At 56.7% G+C, this 14565-nt stretch overlaps 1 protein-coding gene across 1 annotated transcript in view; it reads left to right on the top strand.

Annotated features, from left to right (window-relative positions):
• SLC5A10 (solute carrier family 5 member 10) overlaps window positions 1–14032 on the top strand; it is a 57795-nt gene extending 43763 nt beyond the window's left edge. Inside the window, exons 10-15 of the mRNA XM_025864018.2 lie at window positions 6342–6449; window positions 8845–8995; window positions 12699–12867; window positions 13052–13267; window positions 13485–13542; window positions 13656–14032. Of these exons, the coding sequence (XP_025719803.1) occupies window positions 6342–6449; window positions 8845–8995; window positions 12699–12867; window positions 13052–13267; window positions 13485–13542; window positions 13656–13762 (809 nt within the window). The 3' untranslated portion in view covers window positions 13763–14032. The remainder of the gene's footprint in view (window positions 1–6341; window positions 6450–8844; window positions 8996–12698; window positions 12868–13051; window positions 13268–13484; window positions 13543–13655) is intronic.
• Window positions 14033–14565: the final 533 nt, after the last annotated feature.

The raw sequence follows: 14565 nt of genomic DNA, 5'->3' as shown, positions 1-14565 counted from the left end.
TGAGATTAAGAATTCCTCATATCAGTGAGGTCATATGATACATGTCTTTCTCTGATTGACTTATTTCACTCAGCATAACACCCTCCAGTTCCATCCACGTCGTTGCAAATGGCAAGATCTCATTCCTTTTGATGGCTGCATAATATTCCATTGTGTATATATACCACCTCTTCTTTATCCATTCATCTGTCAATGGACATCTTAGCTCTTTCCACAGTTTGGCTATTGTGGACATTGCTGCTAGAAACATTGGGGTGCACGTACCGCTTCGGATCCCTACATTTGTATCTTTGGGGTAAACACCCAATAGTGCAATTGCTGGATCGTAGGGTAGCTCTATTTTCAACTGTTTGAGGAACCTCCATACTGTTTTCCAGAGGGGTTGCACCAGCTTGCATTCCCACCAACAGTGTAGGAGGGTTCCCCTTTCTCCACATCCCCGCCAACATCTGTCGTTTCCTGACTTGTTAATTTTAGCCATTCTGACGGGTGTGAGGTGGTATCTCATTGAGGTTTTGATTTGGATTTCCCTGATGCCGTATACTTTTTTTTTTTTTTAAGAGAGAAAGAGAGTGAGTGAGAGTGTGAGCGGGAGTGGGGAGGGGTGGGGGGGAGAAGCAGAGGAAGAGAGACAGAAAAATCTCAAGCAGGCTCCACACCCAGCACGGAGCCCAACATGGGGCTCTATCCCACGACCCCAAGATCATGACCCGAGCTAAAACCAAGAGTTGGAAGCCTAACCAACTGAGCCAGCAGGGTGTCCCTGCTCTTTATATATCCTAAATACAAGGTCTTTGTCAGGTCTATGGTCTGCACATATTTTCTGCTGATCTGTAACTTTTTTTTAAATATAAAATACAATATTATTAACTATAATCACGGTGCTGTACGTTAGATCTCCAGAATTTATTCATCTTATAATTGGAAGTTTGTACCCTTTGACTAATATCACCCCTTTTCTTCCACCCCACAGCCCTATCATTCTACTCTCTTTTTCTGAGTTCAGCTTTTTTGGATTCCACTTATAAGTGAGATCATATAGTATTTGTCTTTCTCTCTCTGACTTACTTCACTTAGCATAATGCCCTCAGGGTCCACCAGTGGTGTCACAAATGCTAGGATTTTCTTCTTTCTCAGGGCTGAATAATATTTCTGTGTGTGTGTATGCCACATCTTTATCCATTCATCTGCTGATGGACCCTTGAGGTTATTTCCATGTCCTGGCTGCTGTGACTAATGCTTCAGTGAACATGGAATACAGATATCTCTTCAAGGTAATGATTTCATTTCCTTAAGGTAGATACTCAGATGTGGCATTGCTGGATCAAATGGTAGTTCTATTTTTAGTTCTTTGAGAAATCTCCATACTGTTTTTCATAGTACCTGCACTGATATATGTTCCTACCAGTAGCACACCCACACACACAAAAGGATTCCCTTTTCTCTACATCTTTGCCAACACACGTGATCTCTTTTTGATGATAGCCATTCTAACAGGTGTGAGGTGATACTTCATTGTGGTTTTGGTTTGCATAGCCCCAATAACTAGTGATGTTGAGCACTTTTTCGTGTACCCGTTGGCCATTTGTATGTCTCCTTTGGAAAAATGTCTATTTAGATCTTCCGCCCACTTTTTAAATGGATTTTGGGGGTTTTTTGGGGGGAGGGGTTGCTATTGAGTTGTACGAGTTCTTTATATATTTTGGCTATTAACCCCTTATCAGATCTATGGCTTCCAAATACTCTTCCCAATCCATAGGTTGCCTTCTCATTTTGTTGATGGTTTCCTTTGCTGTGCAGAAGCTTTTTAATCTGTTGTGGTCCCATTTGGGTTTTTTTCTTTCTTTTGGTGTCAAATAAAAAAAAAAATCATTGCCAAGATCAATATCAAGGAGCTTACCCCCTATGTTTTCTTCTAGAAGTTTTACATTCAAATCCTTAGTCCATTTTGAGTTGGTTTTTATGTATGGTTTGAGATAGTAGTCCAGTTTCATTCTTTTGCATGTAGCTGTCTCATTTTCCCCACACCATTTATTGAAGAGACTGTCCTTTCCCCATTGTGTATTCTTGACTCCTTTGTCATAAATTAATCGACTGGATATGTGTGGGTTTATTTCTGTGGTCTCTGTTGTGTTGTATTGATCTATATGTCTGTTTTTGTGCCAATACTGTGTTGTTTTTGTTACCATAGATTTGTAATGCAGTTTGAAATCAGGGAGAGTGATGTCTCCAGTTTTTCTCTTCTTTCTTAAGATTGCTTTGGCTATTTGGGGTCTTTTGTTGTTCTATACAAATTTTTAGGATTTTTTTTTTTATTTGTGTGAAAAATGCTATTGGAATTTTGATAGGGACTGCACTGAATCTGCAGATGGCCTTTGGTGGTATGGACATTTTAACATGAATTCTTCTAATCCATGAACATGGTATATCTTTCCATTTATTTGTGTCATCTTCAACTTTTTTCATCAGTGTCTTATAATTTTCATTGTACAGGTCTTTCACCTCCTTGGTTAAATTTATTCCTAGATATTTAGTTATTTTTGATGCCATCATGAATGGGATTGTTTTCTTAATTACTCTTTCTGATGGTTCATTGTTAGTGTATAGAAACACGACCGATCTTTGTATATTGATTGTGTATCCTGCAACTTTATTGATTTTGTTCTGTAACTTTTCTTTTCATCCTTTTTACAGGTGTCTCACACTGAACTTTTCATTTTGATGAGGTCTGTTTTATCCATTTTCTCTTTTATGGGTAGTGCTTTTGTTGTCAAGTCTAAGAACTCTTTGCCTAGCCCGAGGTCCTGATCTACTATTTTCTCCCCAAAAGTTTGATAGTTTTTACATATTACATTTAAATCTGTGATCTATTTTGAATTAATTTTTGTGTCAAGTGTGACTTTTAGGTTGAGGTTGAGTTTTGGCCTCTGGATGTCCCCCAGAAGGACTTTACAGGGGAAGAAACAGCCTCAGAGACCTTAAATAATCACCCAGGATCATACAGTAGGGCTTTGGGATAGTTGGACTTAAACTCAGGTTTGTGTGCTTTTCTCCTGCTCCTTATTGCAACATCCACATCTGGACTGTCTCCCCAGGATGGGCCAGGCCTGGTTAGGGAGTGGGGAGCAACTTGATTAGCCGTCATGGTCTTATGTCCAGTGGCCTCCTTGGGAAGGGGTCACTCAGTCCATCAACAGACACTGGCAAAGGCTGTCACGGGTCACAGAGTTATTGGTGCCGTGAGGATATTGCCCAAAGCCTGCACAGACATCCATAGGTTGAGAGTATGAATCCATATGAATTCCCTGAGTTTCTGAAGGAGGGAAGGGTATTCTAGAGAGAGGGAACAGCAAACACAGAGGCCCAGAGGTGTGGCTAAGAGGGTAAGGGGCCATGAATGGCACATTTAGAGGCTTGTGATCCCTCCTGCAGGGGCTGGAGAGCCACAGAAGTGTGTGAGCAGGAAGGATCGTAGACAGAAATGGTGTTTTTTAGAAGTTCCTTCTGCTGCATGCAGGGAGGGTGCACTGCAAGGCGGTGCAGTAAGGAGATGGTGCAGTTCACCTGGTCACCAAGCCCAGTGGCTGGACTTGGTATCGGCCACAGGGAGGGAAGACGTGGGGACGAGGAGAGGGGCAGCTCCCAGGCTTCTGGTGTGGGCCCTGGCTGGATGGAGGTGCCGATGCAAAAGTAGACCCCAGCTGGGGAGCTCCCAGGCCCACAGAAGCTGGTTCCCTGTCGAACTCAGAAGCCCCCCCCCCCCCCCCCCGCTGCTCACCCCTGAGTGTGGCACATTCAAGGGACTTTAATGGCGCACCTCTGCTGCTGTCATAAATGAGAGGTTGTTCTTTCTTGCTGTTCAGCACAAACTCAGGCAAGCGAGCCAGTGGTGCCCAGAGGCGGAGGCCCATGCCCAGAGCCTGGAATGGGCTGAATAAACTTGGCCAGAATCTCCTGACTCGGGCTTTCTGAGCCATTATGTGGCTGTGACTCCTCACCTGTCTCTCCCACGAGGGCTGGGTCCGGGCAACAGAGCCAGCCAGTCCAGGCCCAGAACCTGTCAGCAGGGGCCCAATCGCCTGCCTTCTGTATGCTGGACCCCAGTGCCCTGCCACCCGGAAGTCCTGCCATGGGGCCTGGGGCTTTGTCCTGGGTCCAACTGTGTGTCCCGGGCCAGTCATGCCGTTTGTGGTCCCAAGTTCTCATCCGCGCACCGCTGGGCTGCAGCTGGATCAAACAGTGCCCGAATTTCATCGTGACTGTTCTCTGGCATCCTTTGTCCTCCTCCTGTCGTCCTGTGCCTTGCCTCCTTCTGGACAACCATACACTCCATTACTCACTCATTCATTCACAAATGTTCCGCAGGGTCGCTTTTCTGGGCCCAGCCCTGCACTGAGTGATACTGGGGACCTGGAGATGATTCAAACCCAGCGTCCGCCCTGGGGGAGCTCCCAGTCTGGTAGGGGAGGTAAAATGCGCATACAAACTATCATGATTCAATCCTCGGCCATAGGAGCCTTTGAGAGGAAGCTGCTTTGCCGGCTTGGGGTGTGTGTGGTGGGGGGAGGGCAGAGGGAGTCGGAGAAAGCCTCAGAGGACCAGCCCTTTGCAATGGGCCAGGGAGCAGGATGTAAACAAGGGTAGGATGGAGTCCTGGGAGGAGGGGACCTCGTCTGTGAAGGCCTGGAGGCGGCAAACTGCTGGGTGTGTATGAGAAAACACCAGCAGGTCCAGGCGGTTGATGCATGCACACTGGATGGGAGGATCTGGGACCAGTTGACGAGGACCTGAAAGGTCACGGAAAGGATTCCACCCACCCCACCCCACCCCTGGAAGCTAGGGGCTCCAGCAGTGTGTATGTGTGTGTATGTGTGGGGGTTGTTCCTGAGAAGTAAGTAGTGTGAGCAGAGGTGTAATTTGGCAAGGATGGGGAGGATGGAAGGGAGGCGGGGAGGGGCTGGTGCCCAGGAGCAGGGCAGGGAGCCAAGTGAAGCAGGCAGGGGTGTGGCAGGAGAAGCCAAGGGGCTGGGGGGCTCTGGAGCTCCAGAGAGGGGCTGGGCTAGAGACCAGGGATGCCCCGTCATTGAGGATGGGGGCATGCTGCCCCAGCTCTGCTAGCCTGGAGGAAGGGTTCTGAGACCCAACTGCCATGGGTTGGGCATCCGTGGAGGGACTTTTCAGAAGGGGCATTTGGAGGGGACAGTGGTTAACTCAGGAGTGCCTGGTCTGCAAGGGGAGCACTGTGGCCGGGGAACGCCGATGCCTGCTGCCGGATCGAAATGTAAGCGCCCACACTGGCCTCCCTTCCCCCTGGAGCTCTGGTCCGCGGCATCCGTTTCTGAACTTCCTCCACCATCAGCTATGCACTCTGTGGGCCCCCTGCTGAAATTCCCAAGGGACACGGGCAGCCCATGGGGCATGGAGGGAGTATTTCATGGGAGGAGCCCGAGAACATGGGGTTCACCACTGTTCCCCACACTGTGTTGGGGAGCCCGGCTGCCGTCGGCAAGCTCTGGGAGTGAGGCACCGTGCTTCCTGCCCCCCCCAACAGGGTTCTGCTGGGGCAGCTTGCTAGGGAGGCCCAGATGTAGGGCTCAGTCCGTTCACTCCACAGATGAGCAGTGTGCACCCCTCCTGCTGTGGGGAGCCGCTTCTGAGCCAGTCCTCCTGGGAGGGCCTGGGCAGAGGGGCTGGTGGGGAAGGCCTCAGGTGACAGGGAGGCCCCTGTGGCTGGAACAAGGTGGCGGGTCGGCAAGGAAAGGGACACGACTGGAGGAGCCCGGCGTCTCGATGACTGGAGGGTCTTGTGGACAGCAGAACTACTGGAGAGTTCTCACCAGGGTGTGATCTGGCTCCCCTGTATTTTAAGGGCCCTCCAGGAGCTGCTGGAGATGGCTCCAGGTGGGGGGTCGGGGAGACAGGACCCGGCCTAAAGCTCTGAGCCCAGGGGTGGGGGAAGGTGCCCCTCTAGCCTGCATTTGCCCCTCTGGGGAGAAGGGATGGGGGCAGGAGGGGGGTGAGGGAGACCAGCGCCCCAGATGGCTTCTAACAGCAGACTGCTCACGTGGGCAATGCCACACCGCAGGTGAGCCCCCTGGCCTGGTCTGGGAGAGGAGAAGACATTATGACGGAGGACACCAGGCAGGAAAAAAGTCAAGGCTTTAGGGACCAGAATAGTTCTGAGGCCAGCGCCCTCCTTGTGACCCAGGACCATGTAGCTCCTGGTCAGAGGAGGTGACAGAGCAGGGCTGGGCCGGGGTCCTGCCCACCCTCAGGTGCTCGCGGCTGTCCGAAGGGCGGGGTGGGGCAGCTGGGATATACTGGGCATCCCTCTGACGCAGATGACGTGGGCTGTGTGGTGCCGTCCGAGTGCCTTCGGGCCTGTGGGGCTGAGATCGGCTGTTCCAACATCGCCTACCCTAAGCTGGTCCTGGAACTGATGCCCATCGGTGAGACTCTGGGTGGGGTCCCGGCAGGGTGAGGGGTGGAACCTCGGGTGGGACCGGTGAGGGCGAGGGGCACCGGGGGCTGTGGAGGCCACTTTGGGTCCAGTGTGACATCCGAGTGGGATGTTCACTCATCGGGAAAGAGAGGAAGGTAATAATACTGGAAAATACATGCCCCCCCCCCCCCACGGGCCATGCAGGATTCCAAGGACTTTGCATGGGACTACCTTCCATCGTTCCAAGAACCCTAAGTGCTGCTATTATCATCCCCGTTTTAAAGATGGGGAAACTGAGACCCAGAGAGGTTGAAGAGACCTGCCCAAGGTCACGTGGCCAATGAGCCCCAGAGCTGGGTTCTCAACCCGGATAATCGGCCTCCAGAGCTTCTCCTCTTCCCCTGTGCTGTGCCATCCCTTGAGAGAGGTCAAACTGCTTCCCGCTTCCGGCTCTGAGGTAGTTGTTAGCTCCGTTTTACAGATAGGGAAACTGAGGCACAGAGCGGGGAAAGTGACTTCTCCATGGTGACAAGGGTGGCTGAGCCACAGACCCCGGTCTGTCTGGCTCCAAGCCCACTGCCGACTCCGCTGGGATCAGGAGCTCGGGCCCCCATGAGCCCCACACCTCCTGCCTCCCCCAACAGGTAGAACATGGGGGCAGGTTTTGGCCTTTCCCACATTTCTGGTCTCAGCTGAGCAAAAAGAGGAGCTAGCCTTCTGAGACCCTCTGCAGCCTGGATTCCCCTCCGGATTCTCAGACCCTGAGTGTCTCCCTCCCTCCCCGTGGCTTCCCCTCTAGAAGCTTCCCGCCCTGCCCTGCTTTCCCTCCCTCCTGGGGTGTGGAGGCCCAGGGGATGGATGTGAGGTCACAGACCTGGGATCAAATCTCAGCTCTGCCACTCGCTGGCTGAGATATTTGGGGCGTGTCACTTCCCTGCTTGGAGCCTCAGTGTCCTCATTTGTAGATTCGAGATAATGACGCCTACCCACCCCTCGGCGTGTTGTTGCTGGGATTAAACATAAAAATGCTGGGACCCTGCCTGGCGCAAGGCTTGGCCTCGCTGTGGGTTCCGACCTCTGGGCCTCACCTTCCCCTTCCGTTCTGGGGGGCGGGGGTAGCTCGCTAAGCCCCCGAGTGTTGACACCCAGCCATTGTTGGGCCATAACCACTCTCTGGGCCTTGAGCTCCCTGTCTGAAAAATGGGTGGAGAATAAGCCCCAAGTTAATCCACCTCCCTGAGCAAGAGAAACAGGATGGAGAAATGTTTGAGGGAAAACCGTGATCTAACTCACTTTTCTTTGGGCCCCAGCCCTGTCATCGTGATAACTGAACAGAGAGGGCCATGGGATGTCTGGAAGTCACACAGCGGGTCAGACACAGAACCAAGGGCCAGGCAAAAATAGCACCAGGGAGGCTGAGCCCTCAGGGGAGCGGGGGGTGGGGGGGTGGGCGTCAGTCAGGTTTAAACTAGGGCAGGGGGTGGAGGACAGACAGACAATCGGCAGACATGGAGAGGAGGTGCTTAGACACTTGCAGAAAAAGTGTAAGAGGCCTTGGAGATAGAATCAGACCGAGGCCCAGAGAGGGGAGCCGACCAGCCTGACGCCACACAGCACTGAGTTGGAAATTGAGCATCCTTCCATCTCCCCGGGCTCCCCACCCTAAGCCCCTCTCAAGCCCACGACTCCCAGAAGACTCTGCAAAGCAGAGCCTCGTCCACTTCGATGGGGACCCCTCCCTTGTTTACAGCCAATGCCTGGGTAGATTTTTCTCTCTCTCCCCTGGGGAACCGCATCTCCTTTTCCACAGAGCCAACAAGAAAGGCCTCCCTCTCCCTCCCCCCCATGCCTCCTGGGGACGGCCACACACAGGCCACCACGCCCTGCCCAGGTTGTGACCTCTAAGCAGAGGGTCCCGCCCCAGGCCTTCCTGTCCCCACCCCACCCCAGAGTTTCGCCGCTGGCCACCGTGAGTCCCTGGGCACCTCTCCTCCCGCTAGGAGCTCCTACTTCCTCCTCTGTCAAACGGGTTAATGATGCTTCCGTCAAATGAAGGCCTCGGTGTGAAAGTGCTTTGTCACCTGCACGGTTCTGTAGAAACAGGGTGCTCCTAACTGCACCCAGAACAACAGAAGCCGTCACGGTTTTGACGGTGGGGCCAGCAAGCCGCAAATCCAAAAGTACCCCCCTCCGCCCCGCCCCCTGCACTTGCCCTTGGCCTCCAGCGTCTCGCGTCTGGGCCTTTCTCCGGCAAACACCTCTAGCCTCCTTCCTCCTTCCTCCTGGGGCTCTGCGCTCGAGGGCTTGTGAGTGGCCGATGCTGACAGTGGGGCCTCAGACAGGGGGACGCAGGCAGGAGGGGCTCCCGGGCAAGGTCACAGCGGCCCTGTCCCCGCCCCCAGGTCTGCGGGGGCTGATGATCGCAGTGATGATGGCCGCGCTCATGTCGTCGCTGACGTCCATCTTCAATAGCAGTAGCACGCTTTTCACCATGGACATCTGGAGGCGGCTGAGGCCCCGCGCTGGCGAGCGGGAGCTGCTGCTGGTGGGCCGGTATGGCGGCTGGCGGGGGCGGGGGTGGGGCTTGCCGGGCACCGGGGACAGGCTGGGACATGGGCTTCCCCAGCCGCACGATGGATGGCCCGGGAGGCCCCACCAGAGGGGGCCTTTGAGGGGTAAGTCTGAGTTTGCGGGTTGGAGAAAGGTCCATCTCACCTCCCATGTGGCTCTGCCCCCCTCCCCCCATGGTCACAACAGCCCTCAGCTTCGATGTATCTCTTCTTCTGAGCTGCATCTCTGAGCGAATCTCTGCCAGGGACAGTCCCCCTTCCCCAACCATCCCAGAGATCTCTCTGTCTTCCCCCAATTTGAGCCCTTAGCCCTCCTGATAGAGGGGGCCCAGAGCCAGTTCTCCGGGGGGCCACACTCAGGCCACAGCTGTCCCTGGCCCCCCTGAGCTTCTGCCGTTTCCTCCTAGCGCTGCCTGTGCCCCCCCTTATCACCTCAGCGACTCACCCCACGATCTTTCTAGACTCTGCCCAAGTGTTCCCTCCTCCATGTAGCCCTCCCTGATACCCCCGACTAAGGAATGAGCCCCTCTCCCCTCTAAGCCTCCCACAGGGGATCATGGTCAGACTCCTCCCACAGCACATGTGTCTCCCTGATGCCCCCCTCTCCCCCCACTCCCACGAGGACGGGCAGGGGCTGTGTCTGGCCCAGCCCTCCATCCCGGTACTCGGCAGAGTACCTGGGAGTCCTTTGGGGTGAACTCTGCAATGGGTGACAGGAGGTTGGCGTGTGCCTGCCTGCTTGGGTCCTCTCCCGGGTCCTACCGGCCTGTGTCCCTCCAAGCCATGCAGCCCCCCACTCCGCTGGTCTAGGGGCCCAACGGCCGGTGCCCAGCTTGACCAACAGCGCCGCCTCAGGTTCTGGGCCCATGGCACCCAACCTCAGGGCGGGGTCTCCCCTGGAGCTCCGAGCAGTTGTCCAAGTGATGCAAAACAGCCGAGCTTCTGTCAGAAGGTCCCTGTTGGGACACGCCACTCAGCAGGCGAGCGTGAGCTCATCTGCAGGCTCACCGCCTCCTCCAAAACAAGGAGCCTCTCCCTCCGGCCGTACGGGATGCTTCTGTGTCAGCGGGGCCTGGCCAGCCCCTTGACCTCCGCTGCCCGCCATGTGGTTCCCCTGCCTCTCCTCCGTGGCTGTGTGGCCCTGGAAGCCCACCCTCGTCTGACAGACTCCTCCAAAGCCCTTCCAGGCTCAGCATCTGGGGACCTGACGCCCCAGTGCCCCCGACTTCCCGCCCTCCTCAGAAGCAGGCTTCCCTCCTGCCTCCCACCTGAGACCAAAGTCCTAAACTGGCCTCCCCTCTCTCCCAACTCACCCCCAGCCAGGGGGCTCTTGACCCTCCTTCCCACCTCTCCTACCAAGTCAAGCCCCAGCCAACCCAGGCCCTGCCAGCCTGCCTGTGGGCACGTGGCTGTGTGTTGTGGGGCAGGTTGCTCACCCTCTCTGGGTCCCAGTTCTCTCGGCTGCCAGTTTGATCAGGTTGGAAAGGATCCAAGGCTAGGTGTTGGGCCAGGGTTCAGCTCTAACGCGTCTCCCTCTTGAAACACCCGGACCCCTGCCAACACCTCCAACCTCCTACTGCCCTAAAACAACACTATTTAAGCTGTGTTTCCTGGATTGTGTGGGGTCTTGGGTCTCTGGAGCCTCCTTCCAAGGGGATATGGGACGTACAGAGAGAGGGGCAGCAGAGCATGTGGGAGGAGGAGGCCTGGGGAGGAGGCCGCTGTGGGGCAGGGACAGGCAAGGGCATGCCGATGACCCTGACAGTCTTATTAGGTGCGGGTGGGGCCAGAGAAGCCATCGCAGGCCTGGGGCAAGTGACAGTCCCACATCTGGGGCCCTGATCTTTGCCGGGCCCCACCGCCTGGTACTTTTCTGCTCCTTCATTTCCCTCCCCTGCTACCCCCGTCTGTCTACCATTCTACCTTCTGTCTGTTATTCGGTCCACAAATAGTGCCCGATGCCTCCCTGCATAGAGCTGAACAAGATGGAGGACCCAGAAAGATCTCAAAGCCCCCACCTCGAGCCCTTGAGGGGCTCCCCTGCAGCCACGATGACAGTCAGTCATCCTGATGGCAGTGTGTGTGTGCACGCGGGAAGGGATGGGGTTGGAAGGCTTCCTGGAGGAGGAGGGCCTTGAGCTGAGCCTTGGAGGAGGAAGGGGTCAGCCAGGGGAGGAGTTGGGGAAGGGTATTCTAGGCAGAAGGAACAGCCTCTGGGCTTTCGGTCCCTCTGGACGGGGAAACCTTAGAGGGCAGAGGGAAGGCAAGGGCCCCAGTCCAGGCCGCTCTGGAGACACCGGGCCCTGCACAGAGATGCTGAGTCCGGTGTTGGACACAGGAGCCTATGTGGGGAGGGCAGGGCGGGCCGGGTGTTAATGGAGCCCGCCTATGCCTTTGAAGAGGGCAGTATCCGCCCCCCCCGCCTGCCAGGCTAAGGGTTAATTAGCCTTAATCAAGGTGGCACCTCCTCCCTCCACCCTCCCCCTCAGGCTTGGAAGGGACGAAAGGGAGGCAGGCGGGTAGGCAGACAGGAAGGACCCACCCCAGTGGCACACATGGCCTCGCTCGCCCTTGCTGTCCTGTGCAGGGTCTGGGAGGCCTCGCCCACCACCCACCTTGGGGGTGAGCGGTGTCCAAGTGAGCCGGGACACAGGGGCGAGGGGTACTCAGCCAAGGAGGAGCAGATGGGACGCCTCACCCCAGCTCTGTCTCCTTAGCTGGCCCCCACAGCTCTTCAAGACTGGAGGAGGTCCTCCTCTGCCTAGAAGCCTTCCTGGGTTACTGCTTCCTCTGGGCCCCCTCAGCCCAGACCCCTAGCACAGGGTAACAGGCTCATCTGCTTTCTTTGCTCCGCTCTCAGTGCTGGGAAGGGACCGGGGCCCACTCGTTACTGAGTCTGGGCTTCTGGCCCAGTGTGCTGCCCTCGGGTGGGCTCCCGACGGGCGGCTGCTGACTGCAGGAAGCGTGTCCCTGCGGTGGAGGGCTCCCACCTAGAGGGGAGGCAGGCAGGAGCCAAAGGGAGGAGTCCACACGGGGTAGGGAGGCAAAGGGGCTCCTCTGGCCAGAAGTCTTGGGCTTCAGAGCTGAGGAGTCCACATCCCAACCGAAACCCAGACCCAGACTGCCTGGCCCCAACCCTTGCCCTCTTAGGACAGAGGTCACCTGCGATGGGTGCAGGTCAGCAGCCCCGGGCTGTGGGCGTGAGGAGTGTGCCAGCCACAGGCCGCCGCTCCTGCCAGGTCCCACCAGTGTTAGAGAAACCGCCAGGGGGGAGGTCTGGCTGGAACGCGAAGGCTGCAGGTCATTCTCGAAGCCACCAAATGTTTACGGGGCACCTACTGTGTGCCAGGGGCTGGTGCGTCCAGCCCAGACGGGGAGCCAGACAGTAAGCAAGTGGGACGGGTGCTTGAGGACAAAGGGGAGAGCCTGGGGGGACCTTGCGGGGGGGCAAGAAGGAGCAGAGAGGCTGAGTCGGGGGCTGTACCTGCAGGCGGCAGGAAGCCACAGAAGGGTTCAGTGCGGGGCAGGGCTGGCCACATTCCCAGAGGAGGGGACCAGAGGCTGGGGAAGAGGCTGGAGCTGGGGTGGCAGGGGACAGCTGGAGAGCAAGTCTCAGTGACCGTGGGAGATGGGGGAGAATGAGAAAGGGTCTTGAGGGACGAGCACGCCCCACCACCTGCCCACAGGCTGGTCATCGTGGTGCTCATTGGCGTGAGCGTGGCCTGGATTCCCGTCCTGCAGGACTCCAACAGTGGGCAGCTGTTCATCTACATGCAGTCAGTGACCAGCTCCCTGGCCCCCCCGGTGACCGCCATCTTTGTTCTGGGCATCTTCTGGCGGCGAGCCAATGAGCAGGTGGGTGGGGGATGGGGAGGGGGGGGCAGCAGACTGGATGTGGGGGGCAGGCTCGGTGCTCTTCCTACAGATGAGCTGTCTGGCTCCCATCTCCCACCCCCCCCACCCCCCGCTGGCTGTGTGTGTGCTGGGGGAACCCTGGCCTCCCCCTCACGGTGCACCTGCCCTGCCTCCTCTTCCCCAGGGGGCCTTCTGGGGCCTCATGGTGGGGCTGGCCGTGGGCGCCACAAGGCTGGTCCTGGAATTCCTGCACCCTGCCCCGCCCTGCGGTGACCCGGACACCCGGCCGTCCATCCTTGGCAGTATCCACTACCTGCACTTTGCCGTCGTCCTCTTTGTGCTCAGTGGAATCGTGGTGGTGGCCGGGAGCCTGCTGACGCCACCCCCCCAGGGGGTTCAGGTGAGCCTGCCCTGGCCCCTGACCCCGACCCCTGACCTTTAACAAACGTTTGACGCTGGTCCCATTCTGACCCCTGACCCTCTGCGACTCCGGCATTTTCTAGCTCTTGACCCCTGTCCCTTTTTGAACTTAGCTGCTCCTTTTCCATCCCTGACCCCTGTCCCCGTCCGGGCCCAGCCCTGTCCTGCCACACCCCCATCCCGATCATTCTCTGCAGATTGAGAACCTTACCTGGTGGACCCTGGCTCAGGATGTGCTCGTGGGAGCCAAAGCAGGTGGGTGTGTGACCCTCGGCCCTGACTCTAGCTCCAACCCCAGGAGTCCGGGAGGTGGGGGCGCTAGGTGTGGCCCTGTGGCCCTCATCTGTCTCTCTGCCGCCCCCCACCAGGTGATGGCCAAACACCCCAGAAGCACGCTTTCTGGGCCCGTGTGTGTGGCTTCAATGCCATCCTGCTCATGTGCGTCAACATCTTCTTCTACGCCTACTTCGCCTGATGCCGGCCCCGGCAGGAAGGCCAGGCCCTTGGAGTTCTCAGGTCCCCCTCGCTTTCGCTAACGAGGACACCGAGACCTAGAGAGGTGTGGACTCCCCTCACCTCACGACTCCATGGCCAGTCAGCGTCCAGGGACGGACTGGTTGAGCCAGCAAAGCAGAGGCCCTGGAAAAGTCGGGGGGCAATGAACAGAAAGAACGTGGTATTTCAAAAATCACACAAAGTAGTCTTGACGGCAATGAAAATTAGATTTCTGATGAACATCCTGATACTCAGTTTACTGTTTTTATTTTGAAAACACAGGCCCAGGTCAGGAGCAGCTCAGGACTTGAAGGGCCACTGGCCAGCCCTGGGCAGAGGGCGAGCCTAGGGCCCCCTCCCTGGGCTCTTACCCCCATCCCATGTGCTCCCAGCTGCCATGAGATCTTCCTCTCCCTGCCTTCCCGCTCACTGCCCCCTCCTCCACCAGCCTGGCATCCAAAGCGCTTTCTGAGTCCCCCTCACTCTTCCTGCTCCCAAAGGTGCCAAGGCCCTGGGCAGGTGCCCCTTGCTACCTCCTGCTGGTTGCACATTCTGTGTGGACACCCCACCTTTCCTCAAGCCAGGGTCCCATTCCAGATGCCGTTAGACCTTCCAGTCCAGCCGTGGCCCTGACTTCCCACCTGGCCTGTAGTTGCGCTGAGCTTGGGGGCCTGGGTCTGGGCAGAACTTGGACCCCAGCAAACGAGAGCCAGGGTCGGCAGGTCCTCCAAGGGTCCGCGCCCTGGGCCCGCCCCATGGAGCTTGTCCATTGTGTTGCGCCTG

The sequence above is a fragment of the Callorhinus ursinus genome, unplaced genomic scaffold (assembly GCF_003265705.2).
Source record: "Callorhinus ursinus isolate GAN/ISIS: 27379988/994484 unplaced genomic scaffold, GSC_fseal_2.0 scaffold43, whole genome shotgun sequence".
NCBI classification, from domain to species: Eukaryota; Metazoa; Chordata; class Mammalia; order Carnivora; family Otariidae; genus Callorhinus; species Callorhinus ursinus.
This window is presented reverse-complemented; position numbering and strand designations above follow the sequence as displayed.